Source organism: Ovis aries, chromosome 8 (genome assembly GCF_016772045.2).
Source record: "Ovis aries strain OAR_USU_Benz2616 breed Rambouillet chromosome 8, ARS-UI_Ramb_v3.0, whole genome shotgun sequence".
NCBI lineage: Eukaryota > Metazoa > Chordata > Mammalia > Artiodactyla > Bovidae > Ovis > Ovis aries.
The window spans coordinates 10,855,683-10,871,902 of NC_056061.1; the positions used below are offsets into that span (position 1 = coordinate 10,855,683).

The 16,220-nt window shown below is 39.5% G+C and overlaps 1 protein-coding gene across 23 annotated transcripts in view; it reads right to left on the reverse strand.

Annotated features, from left to right (window-relative positions):
- SNAP91 (synaptosome associated protein 91) overlaps window positions 1–16,220 on the reverse strand; it is a 174,568-nt gene that overhangs the window by 104,256 nt on the left and 54,092 nt on the right. For all 23 annotated transcript variants that reach the window (XM_060419408.1, XM_060419407.1, XM_060419406.1 and 20 more), the window contains 4 exons: window positions 8,240–8,382; window positions 7,533–7,608; window positions 4,143–4,245; window positions 2,091–2,184 (listed from right to left, as the gene is read on the reverse strand). In XM_060419408.1, coding sequence (XP_060275391.1) covers window positions 2,091–2,184; window positions 4,143–4,245; window positions 7,533–7,608; window positions 8,240–8,382 — 416 coding nt within the window. The remainder of the gene's footprint in view (window positions 1–2,090; window positions 2,185–4,142; window positions 4,246–7,532; window positions 7,609–8,239; window positions 8,383–16,220) is intronic.

A 16,220-nucleotide genomic window follows, 5' to 3' on the forward strand; every position in this document is an offset into this window, starting at 1 on the left:
TTAAGTCAATGAAGTTGGCCTATCAAGTATAAGAAAAATACACATTTGATTAATGACCCACAGATAAATCAAACCCAACTTCTGAACACCTGTCCTCTTGCTGCTTTTACTATCGTATAGTACATTCTTTCCCTCCCCATATGTAATGGTCTCTTTGGAAGGGTTCAGACACCAGGGGCCTGCAGTGACTCAGGGAGGAAGCCTAGCATAGGGATAGACACCTTAGCCAACTATCCCTAAAATAATTCTTGAGACTCATAGCATTTACCCAGCACCCACCCAATACTCTAATCACCAACACAAAGAAGAATAATTTCTCCCCGTTTCCCGATCCCTGCTCTGCTCTTTCTCATTCTATGCCTTCTTTTCTCTTTTAATTAAGACAATACCACCATTAAAGGTAAGGAAAGCTAAGAAAAATTAATGAATAAAGACAAAAAAGTTAAGGGAAGTAGTTCCACATACAGCTAAGGGAACTCCTTACTGCAGAATCTTTCATAAGACAGTAACATGGTTTGCTGCTTTTTCTGAAATTTCACAGGAGTTGGGTGCTGTAACTAGGACTTGGTGACAGACTAACCCAAATAATCTTAACAGAGATTTCAAATAATAGTATTTGAGGAAAATCTTTGCTTTAGCCAACCACCATAACAGAGGAAAGCTAACAATGTGAGTTATAACTCTCCCTACATGTCAGAATATTTTATTTTCATGGATCAGATATGTTTCTTTAATTGAACTTTTATTTTGAAATTACTGTAAGTCCACATGCAGCTATTAAAAAAAAACAGATTTCACATACTGTTCACAAAATAATAGTACAGTCTCACAATCAGGATATGGATACCGATACAATATACCAATCTTATTCAGATTTCTCCAATTTTACCTGCTGCAAATGTGTTCAGTTCTATATAATCTTATCACATGTATGAACTAGTGTAGTTACACCAGAGTCGTGACACAGGTATGGTTTTAAGAAACACGTCATGTTGGAATCATCCAAAAGAAGGACCATGACATAATTTTAAAAAATAAAAAAATAAAGCCAAAAAAAAGAAAAAGAAAAATAATTCTCTTCTGCGGATGGTGTCACACAAGCAGACTGTATAAAATGGTTTTTAACAGCAGTCTGGGGTATTTACCTGCCGGACGTCCCTTCTGCAGCCACTTGATCCTGTCAACCACAACAGGAGGCCAACATCCTGCTCTGAACATACATCTCTCCAAGAATGCACTGCTTGTGGTTTTCCATGACTGAAGTTATTTAACACCTGTGAACTGCTCTGACAGTCTGGACAACCAAAATTATCTCCACTGCACTGACAGCCTAAACTAAGTGTTCATCCAGGTCACTGACATGAAAATGAAAGTGTTAGTCGCTCAGTCGTATCCAACTCTTTGCAACCCCAGACTGTACCTCTGTCCATGGGATTCTCCAGGCAAGAACACTGGAGTGGGTTGCCACTGCCTTCTCTCGGGGGAATCTCCCAACCCAGGGATCGAACCCAGGTTTCCCACATGGCAGACAGATTCTTTACCAGCTGAGCCGCCAGGGAAGCCCAAGAATACCGGAGTGGGTAGCCCATCCCTTCTCCAAGGGAATCTTCCCGACCCAGGAATTGAACCAGGGTCTCCTGCATTGCATGTGGATTCTTTACCGACTGACCTACCCAGGAAGCCCCTCACTAACATGCTACTGCTGCTGCTGCTAAGTCATGTCAGTCATGTCCAACTCTGTGCGATCCCATAGATGGCAGCCCACAAGGTTCCCCCGACCCTGGGATTCTCCAAGCAAGAGCACTGGAGTGGGTTGCCATTTCCTTCTCCAATGCATGAAAGTGAAAAGTGAAAGTGAAGTCGCTCAGTTGTGTCCGATTCTTAGCGACCCCATGGACTGCAGCCCACCAGGCTCCTCCATCCAAGGGATTTTCCAGACAAGAGTACTGGAGTGGGTCGCCAGTGCCTTCTCCCTCACTGACATGAAGGGAATCTAAGTCTACTTCCTGAGGAAATTCTTTATCTGCAGCCTACTTTCCAATAAAAGGCAACATGACTGCATAAGATGCATTTTCTGGTGAGGTACGCACATCAAATTCCAGCAGTGCATCAATTTGTCCCTGCAGTATGGGCATGCTCTTCAGCAGCTTCTCAGGAGCCATTGTCCTCATGACACCATCAGCCCTACAATTAATAAAGAAAGGAAAAGGCAAAACTTACTTGTATGTGGAAAACTTGAGACCATGCACATTGTTCTAAGCTATTTTCCTTCTGTGCTGAGCGTGCTTAGTCGCTCAGTTGTGTCCAACTCTTTGCGACCGCACGGACTATAGCCCTTCAGGCTCCTCTGTCCATGGGGATTCTCCAGGCAAGAATACTGGAGTGGGCTGCCATTTCCTCTTCCAGGGGAACTCCACCCAGGGATCAAACCCAGGTCTCCCACACCGCAGGTGGATTCTTTACCATCTGAGACCTTGCAGGTTGATTTTGAGATATGAAGAGGCCATGTTTGTTCTCCTCTCTGTACTCACAATCCTCAAATACACAGGCAATGCTTTCTATGCACCACCCTCAGTGTGGTCTGGATGGAAGAGGCCAGTTGAATTTATGAATGGACTTTTCTAAGTCTACAACAAAAATATTAATACTAGTATTAACACTCTAGGTTCCCTAAATCCTAGCTTGTTTGTTTTTGACAGAGAGATAAAACATGTCTTGGAAGACTTCAAAACCTATAGACTAGGAGTAGAATTTATACTATTAAACATCAAGTGATGAAAAGGACATTCTGATTTGCAGGTTGGTCAAAAAGAGCTGAGTGTAAATAACCAGCTGAAGAGAATGAGACTGCATGGAGCACTGCAGGGAGCACTCACTGCAGGCCTCCTAAGGAGCCCCTGTATCCAAATAGTCAAGGGGCAGCAGGACCGAAACAGTGGAGGAAACGCCTAGGTGATGTGAACAGGTTGATAATGGCAGTGGGGTCTCTCCCACTTCTGGGGCAGGAAGAGCATCCCCAAGTGCCCTTATTTGCCTATTCAGGGTTCAGAAGTTTCTAAGAAGGCTGTGGCCCTACTGTGGAGAGGTCATGATCAAGCTAGAACATCAGCTAAGGCTTCCCAGGGCCACATAAGAAGCCAGGGGAAGGCATATGAACCAGACTCATCTCTAATAGAAGGGGATAAAGCCAAAATCTTAATTTTATAAAATTTTCACCCACAAGAAACTAATCTGTTTTGAACAGGCAAGATTATATTTTTCAGCCAAATTTAGGTCAGCTATCAGAAAATAGAGCTATATCTTTTGGGGTTGATTCTTGAGACTAAAATATTAAATTTTCTATATGTTGACATTATTTCAAACTATGAATGGGTACAGGATCTGCAGAGGAAGAGATGGTTAGATAGCATCATCAACTCAATGGCCATGAGTACTGTCAGTTCAATTATGGTGTGTTTGTATTGTGTGTGTGCATGTATAATAGCATGGGCTTCCCTGGTTGCTCAGTAGTGAATAATCTGCCTGCCAATGCAGGAGGTGCAGGTTTGGTCCCTGGGTCAGGAAGATCTCCTGGAGGAGGAAAATGGCAACCCACTCCAGTAGTCCTGCTTGGGAAATCCCATGGACAGAGAAGACTGCTGGGCTACATGCATGGGGTTGCAAAAGAGTGGGACAAGACTTAATAGGTCAACAGCAACAACAATGGATAATAGTAGAACAGTATCACCTGTCAAAAACAGATCTCCGTGCATACACACAGTTCAGTTTCACCTCAAACAAAATGTACTGAAATAATTATTGTCAGCTACAGCCACATTCTTTTAAATGAAACTTGTTTAAATTCTCTCAACTTAAAATTATTTTAAAGTATGTAAGTATTCAAGAATTTTGAGTTGATTTTAATAAAATAAACTGTTGTACCATGTCACCTTTGAGCAGCAAATCAGATTTTCTGCATGAAAATAAAAGCACAGTAACATTGCAACCTCAAGGCTAACTTTCATAATATTACTAGTTGAATTTCTTTTTTTTTTTAAGGTGATTGTAAACTAGTTGGTATTTAACTTAGTTAAGATAAATCAAGTATGTCTCAAAGACTTACTCTGCACAAACAAGTGTGAGGAAAAAAAAAAAAAACATACCCTTTCTTCACTCTGGCAAAATCAAATGCCATCTGTCTGTAAGAGAAGGCCTTTTCATTCAAATATCTGCTATAGCGCCTTATGAAGGTAGACATGTCATAACCTGGAGGAAGGGCAGAGGAAATAAAACTAATTAATAAAATATGCTCAACTGTGCCTTGCTTAGTTTCAATGTTTTTAAACTCCTCAAATGTAAATAATTCTAAGATGAGGTGAATAATTATACCAGAAAGGCCTCATTTAAAATCCTACTTCAGGCAAAAATACTTTTGGCATGAGGCATTCCAATACTATTCCATTTAGTTATGCTACCATCTTTGCACAGAATGTCTTTTCTGAGGTTTCCTTGCGATTTTGTTCATTATTTCAGACTTAATACATGTAGTTATCTGAGAACTATTCATGCTTGGTATGCTTGCCTATACATAACAGACAACCAGAAAATATGATGAATGAACACATGATTGTAGAACAAATCCTATTAACTTACAAAAACATTTAAAACCAAGTACTTTTAAGTTCTGTGAAAAATGTGGCTGGTAGCTTGATAGGGATTGCATTGAATTTGTAAATTGCTTTGGGTAGTATACTCATTTTCACTATATTGATTCTTCCAATCCATGAACATGGTATATTTCTCCATCTATTAGTGTCCTCTTTGATTTCTTTCATCAGTGTTTTATAGTTTTCTATATACAGGTCTTTAGTTTCTTTAGGTAGATATATTCCTAAGTATTTTATTCTTTTCGTTGCAATGGTGAATGGAATTGTTTCCTTAATTTCTTTTCTACTTTCTCATTATTCGTGTATAGGAATGCAAGGGATTTCTGTGTGTTGATTTTATATCCTGCAACTTTACTATATTCATTGATTAGTTCGTAATTTTCTGGTGGACGTCTTTAGGGTTTTCCATGTAGAGGATCATGTCATCTGCAAACAGTGAGTTTACTTCTTCTTTTCCAATTTGGATTCCTTTATTTCTTTTTCTGCTCTGATTGCTGTGGCCAAAACTTCCAGAACTATGTTGAATAGTAGCGGTGAAAGTGGACATTCTGACTTTAGGAAATGCTTTCAATTTTCCCCATTGAGGATAATGTTTGCTGTGGGTTTGTCATAGATAGCTTTTATTATGTTGAGGTATGTTCCTTCTATTCCTGCTTTCTGAGTTTTATCATAAATGGATGTTGAATTTTTCAAAGGCCTTCTCTGCATCTATTGAGATAATCATATGGTTTTTATTTTCAATTTGTTAATGTGGTGAATTACATTGATTGATTTGCGGATATTGAAGAATCCTTGCATCCCTGGGATAAAGCCCACTTGGTCATGGTGTATGATCTTTTAATGTGTTGTTGGATTCTGATTGCTAGAATTTTGTTGAGGATTTTGCATCTATGTTCATCAGAGATATTGGCCTGTAGTTTTCCTTTTTGTGACATCTTTGTCAGGTTTTGGTATTAGGGTGATGGTGGCCTCATAGAATGAGTTTGAAGTTTACCTTCCTCTGCAACTTCTGGAAGAGTTTGAGGAGGATAGGTGTTAGCTCTTCTCGAAATTTTGGTAGAATTCAGCTGTGAAGCCATCTGGACCTGGGCTTTTGTTTGCTGGAAGATTTCTGATTACAGTATCAATTTCCATGCTTGTGATGGGTCTGTTAAGATTTCGATTTCTTCCTGGTTCAGTTTTGGAAAATTGTACTTTTCTAAGAATTTGTCCATTTCTTATGATCCTTTGTATTTCTGTGTTGTCTGTTGTGATCTCTCCATTTTCATTTCTAATTTTATTGATTTGATTTTTCTCTTTGCTTCTTGATGAGTCTGGCTAATGGTTTGTCAATTTTATTTATCCTTTCAAAGAACCAGCTTTTGGCTTTGTTGATTTTGCTATGGTCTCTTTTGTTTCTTTTGCATTTATTTCTGCCCTAATTTTTAAGATTAACTCTGGGGTTCTCCAACTCTTCCTTTTCTAGTTGCTTTAGTTGTAGAGTTAGGTTATTTATTTGACTTTTTCTTGTTTCTTGAGGTATGCCTGTATTGCTATGAACTTTCCTCTTAGCACTGCTTTTATAGTGTCCCACAGGTTTTGGGTTGTTGTGTTTTCATTTTCATTAGTTTCTATGCATATTTTGATTTCTTTTTGATTTCTTCTGTGATTTGTTGGTTATTCAAGTGTGTTGTTCAACCTCCATATGTTGGAATTTTTAATAGTTTTTCTCCTGTAATTGAGATCTAATCTTAATGCATTATGGTCAGAAAAGATGCTTGGAATATTTCGATTTTCTTGAATTTATCAAGTTTAGATTTATGGCCCAGGATGTGATCTATCCTGGAGAAGGTTCCATGAGCACTTGAAAAAAAGGTGAAATTCGTTGTTTTGGGGTGAAATGTCCTATAGATATCAATTAGGTCTAACTGATCTAATGTATCATTTAAAGTTTGCGTTTTGTTAATTTTCTGTTTAGTTGATCTGTCCATAGGTGTGAGTGGGGTATTAAAGTCTCCCACTATTGTGTTATTGTTGATTTCCTTTCATACTTGTTAGCATTTGTCTTACATATTGTGGTGCTCCTATATTGGGTGCATATATATTTATAATTGTTATATCTTCTTCTTGGATTGTTCCTTTGATCATTATGTAGTGGCCTTCTTTGTCTCTTTTCACAGCCTTTGTTTTAAAGTCTATTTTATCGGATATGAGTATTGCCACTCCTGCTTTCTTTTGGTCTCTATTCGCGTGGTATATCTTTTTCCAGCCCTTCACTTTCAGTCTGTATGTGTCCCTTGTTTTGAGGTGGGTCTCTTGTAAGCAGCATATAGAGGGTCTTGTTTTTGTATCCATTCGGCCAGTCTTTGTCTTTTGGTTGGGGCGTTCAACCCATTTACGTTTAAGGTAATTATTGATAAGTATGATCCCGTTGCCATTTACTTTATTGTTTTGGGTTCGGGTTTATACCGTGTTTCCTGTCTAGAGGATATCCTTTAGAATTTGTTGGAGAGCTGGTTTGGTGGTGCTGAATTCTCTCAGCTTTGCTTGTCTGTAAAGCTTTTGATTTCTCCTTCGTAAGTTGGGAATGTATTTTTAACTTCATTGCCTCCTATACCTTCATAAACAAACAACTGTGAGTCTAGCATGCCCACTGTTATTTTTTAAGGTAAATACTGAAAGACAAAAGATAAAATTAATATATAATTCATATGCTGAGTTGCCCAACAATTAAATATTTTAAAGCTACTATAAAGTAACTATATAGTTACATTTATATTTTATTCTTAGATATCCAGTGGAGCTATCAGTTACAGTGATTTTCAATGAATTATTTTGAATTAAAAAAATCAAAAGATTCTGTACCAAAAACATTAGCAAGAAAATTATAAAACATAATATTCTTACCATGGGATCCACTTTTGTCCAAAAAATTGCTGAGATTGAAGAGGGTATTTCTAGAAGCCAAATACTGAATAAATCTCTGAAAAACAAAAATCAGAATCAAATATCAATATTCTGAAAGCATTAATTTCAACAATTTCTGATATTAAAGGGAATTTTTAGGGAATTTCTAAAAATATGCATTCTCATTGTGATTTTTTTTTCACTCAGTATAGTTTCCTAGTCTCCCATTTTCTCTAATGGGGAATAAAAACTGAATCACATTCACTTAATTCTGAATCAGAATTAAGTTTTATGATCTTGCATTTCTGTATATAACAGAAACATTTGAATTTAATAGGATTCAGTAGGCATTCCATATAAAATGGCTAATTTTTAGTTTGTCAGTATTTTCCAAAACGAAACACTGTTATGTAAGCAATTTTCACACAGAGGCACAAAGGAGTACTTCCAATGGGAAAAACAATTTTGCTGTTTCCTTCTCCTAACATTTTCGTCCATTAATATGTTTACATGGTATATACATATTTAACACATGTCTAACAACATTTTTCTGAAAAATAGGTTAACAGAAGAGTAAAACTGTACTCCAGATGGCTTTCCTATATACTTCCTCTTATTTTTCTAATTAGTAAAAGTGTAAAGAGACTTAAGGCTTATCAGTCTCCCTCCCCTGCCCAAAAAAGAAAACCTGGGTTTATGAATTTTACCTCATTTCCATGAACCATGAGATGATGTGTAGTGACTAAAGCTTTAAATACAACCACCCAGCTACTGTTCGTTGCCCGCTCAAAGAGCGTGTCTGCCATCTGAGGAATATTAACATTGGTCTCATTGGTAGCCTGGATCAAATCTATGAGAATAGAAGATTTCGGTCAATAACACAAATGATTGCGTAAAAAAAATTCATTTCAAATTTTAAACATTTAAACCTGTTTACAAAAGTATGAGTCCAAAATTGCATTGACAACTGTGAAACTGTATGTAATATTTTCACACATGAATACATATTAATAATTACATTTACCCAATGTATTTACTTTTTCTTGGGTTTTTTTTTCTACTGAATTCTCTTCTGTATCTTCTTCTGAATTTAATCCATTTTCTGGCCCCAGTGTCATTTTTTAGAAATAAAAAACTCCAGGAATGCTAAGCTGCATGTTAATCTTTTTTGTTATCACTTCTAGAACAATGTCTCAAACATGCAGATGTTTATTCTAGACACCATCTGAAGGCAACAGCTGAAACAGTATATCAAAAAGCCTACTTCATGTGGATTTTAATTTTGATGGGTGCTAATGAACACATAACACTAAAAGAGGGAAGAATTCCTCTAAACCCATCTAAAGCTACTTTACAATACTGTATTGATTCTGGCATACATCAACATGAATCCACCACAGGTGTACATGTGTTCCCAATCCTGAACCCCCCTCTCATCTCCCTCCCCATACCATCTCTCTGGGTCCCTGTTCACCAGCCCCAAGCATCCTGTATCCTGTACCGAACCTAGACTGGTGATTCGTTTCTTATATGATATTATACATGTTTCAATGCCATTCTCCCCAATCATCTCCCAATCATACAGGCATTAAACTACTATGATTTGACCTCAGTTCGTAAGAGAGCAAATCTTTGTAACACATTGACTGTCAACATCTACATATCAGCTGTGATTCCAGCTGTACCTCAGGGGGAAAAAAGGTCTATAGCCCCAAAAGAGGCTGCCCAGAATCCAGAAAATAGAGCACTGTCAAAAAGTTAGCTGAGGCAACCAAAGATTATGTGCTAAGAAACAGAAGCGAAGCCACTCTGAGGCAGTGTGGCCTTAAGACGACTACTGCAACAGCGCAAGGTAACCTCTTTAGCAAAACAAAACTGCGAGAATGCTATCAGAGGTCATCCCCACCCTACAGAGGACCATATGCGATACCCAGGGCCTAGGATATTCCATGCAACAAACGCAACAAACCCACCCTGTTTCTCACTTAAAATCCACACTTAGTACTCATTAAGCTCCACATTTGTTTTATGCATCTATTTTACAAAAAAATAAATTTTTTAAAATCAATACTCCATCACTGAAATAGCTCTTATCTAAGATTAAAGGGTATCAATCATTGATATGAATTATAAATAGACCAAACCAGATTTCTTTCTTTATATTTATTTTAAACTTCTAGTCCCTGAACAGCCATCCCATAAAGTCTCCTTTTATTGGAATTCTACTCATTCTTAAGGAAATCTTTCCTGGTCCTATTTGAATGTAGTCACATGTTCCTCTGCTTAAAAACCTGAGGCATTTTATTCTTAGTGCCTAAAAGTGGGCGGGCTATTGTCCATGGTGTTGCAAAGATCGGACACCACTGACGCACGCACACACACACACATCCACATCAGATGTCTGTCTGTCATAAGTTCCTATAGTTCCCTGAGGATGGAAACAATCATACCAATGTCTGTTTCCTGGCAGGGCTTTGGAGAACACAGCACGCAGTAAACATGTGTTGAACAAAATGTATAATAACCAAAATACTTTCCCCTAAATCTAAACAAACAGTTCTTTGAAAAAGACAAATTGCTATGCTCTAACATGATTTTCCAAGATTATATCATAGGACTGCTTTATACCTGAAACTCATTATCAGCTACAAGCTCTTCTATTCCTTTATTTATTGAACTGGTGATGTGGAAATGTACTGCTGATCAGAGCAGATGAATACATACTCAGATAATTAAGAAGTCCCTGGAAGAATACAGAGACGCAAGATGACAGAGCAGGAAAGAGCCCAGGTCCAGAGCCCAGCTCAGCAACCATTTAGATGTACAACTTCAGAGAAATCACTTAATATACCTGTGGTTTGGTTCCTTAACTTCATTTTTTTTACTTTATTTTACAATACTGTATTGGTTTTGCCATACATCAACATGAATCCACCACAGGTGTACACGTGTTCCCAATACTGAACCCCCCTCCCACCTCCCTCCCCATACCATCTCTCTGGTTCATCCTTGTTCACCAACCCCAAGCATCCTGTATCCTGCATTGAACCTAGACTGGTGATTCATTTCTTATATGATATTATACATGTTTCAATGCCATTCTCCCAAATCATCCCACCCTCACCCTCTCCCACAGAGTCCAAGAGACTGTTCTATACATCTGTGTCTCTTTTGCTGTCTCGCATATAGGGTTATCGTTATCATCTTTCTAAATTCCATATATATGTGTTAGTATACTGTATTTGTGTTTTTCTTTCTGGCTTACTTCACTCTGTATAATAGGCTCCAGTTTCATCCACCTCATTAGAACTGGTTCAAATGTGTTCTTTTTAATGGCTAAGTAATACTCCATTGTGTATAACTTTAAAATGGTGGTAATAATTACTACCTTTCAGAGTTATCACAGGGGTTCCCTGGGGGCTCAGCAGTAAAAACTCAGCCTGCAATGCAGGTACTTCAGGAGACTTGGGTTTGATCTCTGAGTCGGGAAGATCCCCTGAAGGAGGGCATGGCAACTCACTCCAGTATTCCTAGTTGGAAAATCCCATGGACAGAGGAACCCAGCCTGCTACAGTCCATAGAGTTGTAAACAGTCATACAGGACATGACCAAAGCGACGGAGCACGGCGTTATTACAGAGATTGCAAATGGTCTGAAGAAAGTAGGTACCCAAAGTAAATGCTTGTAAATGCTGTGATCCATACACTGCACTGAGAATGTGGTGGGGCATTAGCAAAGATGCCATGGAAAGGAGAGTTGAGTGGGACCCTAAAGTCAGCTGTGACGTGGGAGGGGAGTGAGGACATTTTTAGCAAATGTACGAAGAGTAAAGCTGTAAAAAAAAAAAAAATGATGAATGTGACAGAGCACTGGGTTTGAGTCTAGAGGGGTGAGATGGGGTGGGAGGAAGGTTCAAGAGGGAGGGGACATACATATACCTATGGCTGATTCATTTTGATGTATGGCAGACACAAACACAATATTGTAAAGCAATTATCCTCCAATTAAAAAATAAATCAAAGAGGTACCATCTCATGCCAGTCAGAATGGCTGCGATCCAAAAGTCTGCAAACAATAAATGCTGGAGAGGGTGTGGAGAAAAGGCTATCCTCTTACACTGTTGGTGGAAATGCAAACTAGTACAGCTACTATAGAGAACAGTGTGGAGATTCCTTAAAAAACTGGAAATAGAATTGCCGTATGACCCAGCAGTTCCACTGCTGGACATATACACCAAGGAAACCAGAACTGAAAGAGACACGTGTACCCCAGTGTTCATCGCAGCACTGTTTACAATAGCCAGGACACGGACGAACCTAGATGTCCATTGGAAGATGAATGGGTAAGAAGCTGTGGTACATATACACAATGGAATATTAACTCAGTTATTAAAAAGAACGTACTTGAGTCAGTTCTAATGAGGTGGATGAAACTGGAGGCTATTTTACAGAGTGAAGTAAGTCAGAAAGAAAAACACCAATACAGTATATTAACGCATCTATATGGAGTTTAGAAAGATGGTAATGACGACCCTATACGCAAGACAGCAAAAGAGACACAGATGTAAAGAACAGACTTTTGGACTCTGGGGGGAAAAGGCGAGGGTGGAATGATTTGAGACAGTAGCATTGAAACATGTATATTATCATATGTGAAATAGACCGCCAGTCCCAGTTTGATGCATGAAACAGGGCACTCAAAACTGGTGCACTGGGACAAACCAGAGGGATGGGATGCGGAGGAAGATGGGAGGGGTTTTGGGATGGGGGACATATGTACTCCCATGGCTGATTTATGTCAATGTATGGCAAAACCACCACAATATTGTAATTAGCCTCCAATTTAAATAAATAAATAAATTTTTAAAATGAATAAAATTTTTAAAAATGAGAGCCTCCTAGGAGAACTGTGGTGGTCTGGGGCTGTGCATATGTGGGTAGATGGAGGGGAGAGCTTAACTAGAAAGCCAAGGAAAGGCCAGTGAGAGATCCCACACCTCACATTAAAGAGTTTCAACTTTAACCTATGGAGCAAGGGGAACCCCTGGGAGTATTTCAGCAGAAAAGTACCAGTAAAACTTTTCTTTTACAGGCAACCACATGGCTTGGCTGACTACTAAATAATATCTGCAAGATAAAAAGATATACAAGGTAAGAAATAATTACCTTTGTCCGAAAAGATACAACAGAGACAAGGGCAAGTTAGAAAGCCCTGGGAGATGAACCTGAACTCATGAAAAGGCAGTGGAGACAGACAGAAATGATGAAAGAAGCAGAAAAATATTTAGGCGGTAAAGCTGATGGGGATTTGCAAGTGTGCACACAGATCTTGTAAGCAAAAAAGATTTCTAGTTTAGGGCCGAGTGAATGCTTTTTTACTGACACAGGAGGAAAGCTGGTTCCAAAGGAGATATAAACTATTTTTGACATGCTGTTGGAACTCAATTTGAGATGCCGGACAGGGGACTGGAAAGAAACGAAATGTTAGTTACTCAGTTGTACGCAACTCTTTGTGACCCCCATGGGCTGGGGCTTGCCAGGCTCTTCTGTCCATGGGATTCTTCATGCAAGAATACTGGAGTGGGTTGCCATTTCTTTCTCCAGGAGATCTATCTGACCCGGCAAACCAGGTCTCCAGTATTGCAGGCAGACTGTTTACCATCTGAGCCACCAGGGAAGCTCAGGGGACTGGAAGTTCAACTTTGGGAGTCACCAGCAACAATAAGCAACAGTTAGAACCAGACATGCATGGAACAATAGACTGGTTCCAAATTGGGAAAGGAGTACATCAAGAATGTATATTGTCACTCTGCTTATTTAATTTATATAGAGTACATTATGTGAAATGTCAGGCTGGATGAAGCACAAGCTGGAATCAAGATTGCAGGGAGAAATAGCAATAACCTCAGATGTGCAGATGATTGACACCACCCTAATCCGTCTAGTCAAGGCTATGGTTTTTCCTGTGGTCATGTATGGATGTGAGAGTTGGACTGTGAAGAAAGCTGAGCGCCAAACAATTGATGCTTTTGAACTGTGGTGTTGGAGAAGACTCCTGAGAGTCCCTTGGACTGCAAGGAGATCCAACCAGTCCATTCTAAAGAAGATCAGCCCTGGGTGTTCTTTGGAAGGAATGATGTTAAAGCTGAAACTCCAGTACTTTGGCCACCTCATGTGAAGAGTTGACTCACTGGAAAAGACTCTGATGCTGGTAGGGATTGGGGGCAGGAGGAAAAGGGGATGACAGAGGATGAGATGGCTGGATGGCATCACCGACTCAATGGACGTGAGTTTGAGTGAACTCCAGGAGATGGTGATGGACAGGGAGCCTGGTGTGCTGCGATCCATGAGGTCGCAAAGAGTCGGACATGGCTGAGTGACTAAACTGAACTGAATGGCAGAAAGCAAAGAGGAATTAAAGAGCCTCTTGATGAGAGTGAAAGAGGAGAGTGAAAAATATGGTTTAAAACTCAATATTCAAAAAACTAAGATCATGGCATCTAGTCCTATCACTTCATGGCAAATAGATGGGGAAAAATGGAAACAGTGACAGAGTTTTTGTTTTCTTGGGCTCCAAAATCACTGTGGGCGGTGACTGCAGCCATGAAATTATAAGACACTGGCTCCATGGAAGACAAGTTGTGACAAACCTAGATAGCATATTAAAAAGCAGAGACATTACTTTGCCAGCAAAGGTCTGTATAGTCAAAGCTATGGTTTTTCCAGTAGTCATGTACAGATGTGAGAGTTGAACCATAAAGAAGGCTGAGCACTGATGAACTGATGCTTTCAAACTGTGGTGCTGGAGAAGACGCTTGGAAGTCCCTTTGAGAGCAAGGAGATCAAACCAGTCATTCCTAAAGGAAATCAACCGTGACTATTCATTGGAAGGACTGATGCTGAAGCTAAGGCTGCAATACTGTGGCTACCTGATACAAAGAGCCACCTCACTGGAAAAGACCCTGATGCTGGGAAAAACTGAGGGCAGGAGGAGAAGCAGGTGACAGAGGATGAGATGGCTGGATGGCATCATCGACACAACGGACATGCATTTGAGCATACTCCTAGAGATAATGAAGGACAGGGAAGCCTGGCGTGCTGCAGTCCATGGGCGCCAAAGAGTTGGACACAACTGAGCGACTGAACAACAGTAGCAACGATATAGGAGATGAGATCATGCATGCAGAGGAGACAACCCATGGGTCACACACAGAACAATGAAAAGTATTCATTATAAATAAGAAAATAAAAAACAGTATTAAGAAAGACCAATATTTAAGAAAGCTTCCCTGGTAGCTCAGATGATAAAGAATCCACCTCTAAGGAAGGAGACCCAGGTTTGATCCCTGGGTCAGGAAAATCCCCTGGAGAAGGGAACAGCAACCTACTCCAGTATCCTTGCTTGGAGAATTCCATGGACAGACCACGGGACTGCAAACAGTCAGACACAGCTAAGTGACTAATGCTAATATATAAGAGGTGACTGGAAAAGAACTGAGCAAAACAGCAGCCAGAATGGTAAAGAGAAGCCTCGGAAAATTAAATTTTGGAGCCAATTAAGAAGAGAGCTTCAAATATTTCAAGCAACAATTAGGGATAACTGGTATCAAACACTACAGAAATCCAAGCAACTAGAACCCTAAGAATAGAAGGTGTGACTAGGAGACTGCTGCCATGTAAAAGAAAGAAAGAAAGCCCAAGCACAGCCTGGATGTGACATTTAAAGCAAGGAGGCATTTAAGCTTGTTTGAGACCAAGAAGGAAAAGTCAAAAAGAGCTGAGCTTGAAAAGAGAGAAGAGGTAATTTATGGCATGTTCACCAGGCAGGATAAGGTCTAGAACCCAGGGCTCAGATGTTGGGATTAGCCTCAGAGAAGGTTACACAATGAAGATGGGTGCTCTTGGATGGAGATGGGAGAAGGATGACAGAAAGAAGGCCACTGAGAAGCAAGTCTCTGGTGAAGCAGTAAGCTATTAATTGTATTAAATCATAATTTTAGTATCCTCATCTTTGTAATACTCTATGTCAGGATTGGCAAACTACAGCTTGCTGGGCAAACCAGGTCTGCTTGATGGTTTGTTTTTGTTTTTTGTTTTTTTTTGGTTTTCAAATCATCCTTTATTTATTGCTTTTTCATTTATTTTTTTTTATTGAAGGACAATTGCTTTATGGAATTTTGTTGTTTTCTGTCAAACCTCACCCTGAATGAGCCATAGTGTACATATATCCCCTCCCTTTTGAACCTCCCTCCCACCTCCCTCCCCATCCCACTCCTCTAGGTTGATACAGAGCCCCTGTTTGAGTTTCCTGAGCCATACAGCAAATTCCCGTTGGCTGTCTATCTTGCATATGGTGATGTAAGTTTCCATGTTTCTCTCTCCATGCATCTCACCCTCTCCTCCCCTCTCCCCATGGCCACAAGTCTGTCCTCTATGTCTGCTTCTCCACGGCTGCCCTGCAGTAAATTCTTCAGGACCTTTTTTCTAGATTCCGTATATATGCGTTAGAATACAATATTTATCTTTCTCTTTCTGACTTACTTCACTCTGTTTAACAGGTTCTAGGATCATCCGCCTCATTAGAATGGACTCAAAGGCGTTCGTTTTAATGGCTGAGTAATATTCCATTGTGTATATGTACCACAGCTTCTTTATCTACTCATCTGTTGATGGACATCTAGGTTGCTTC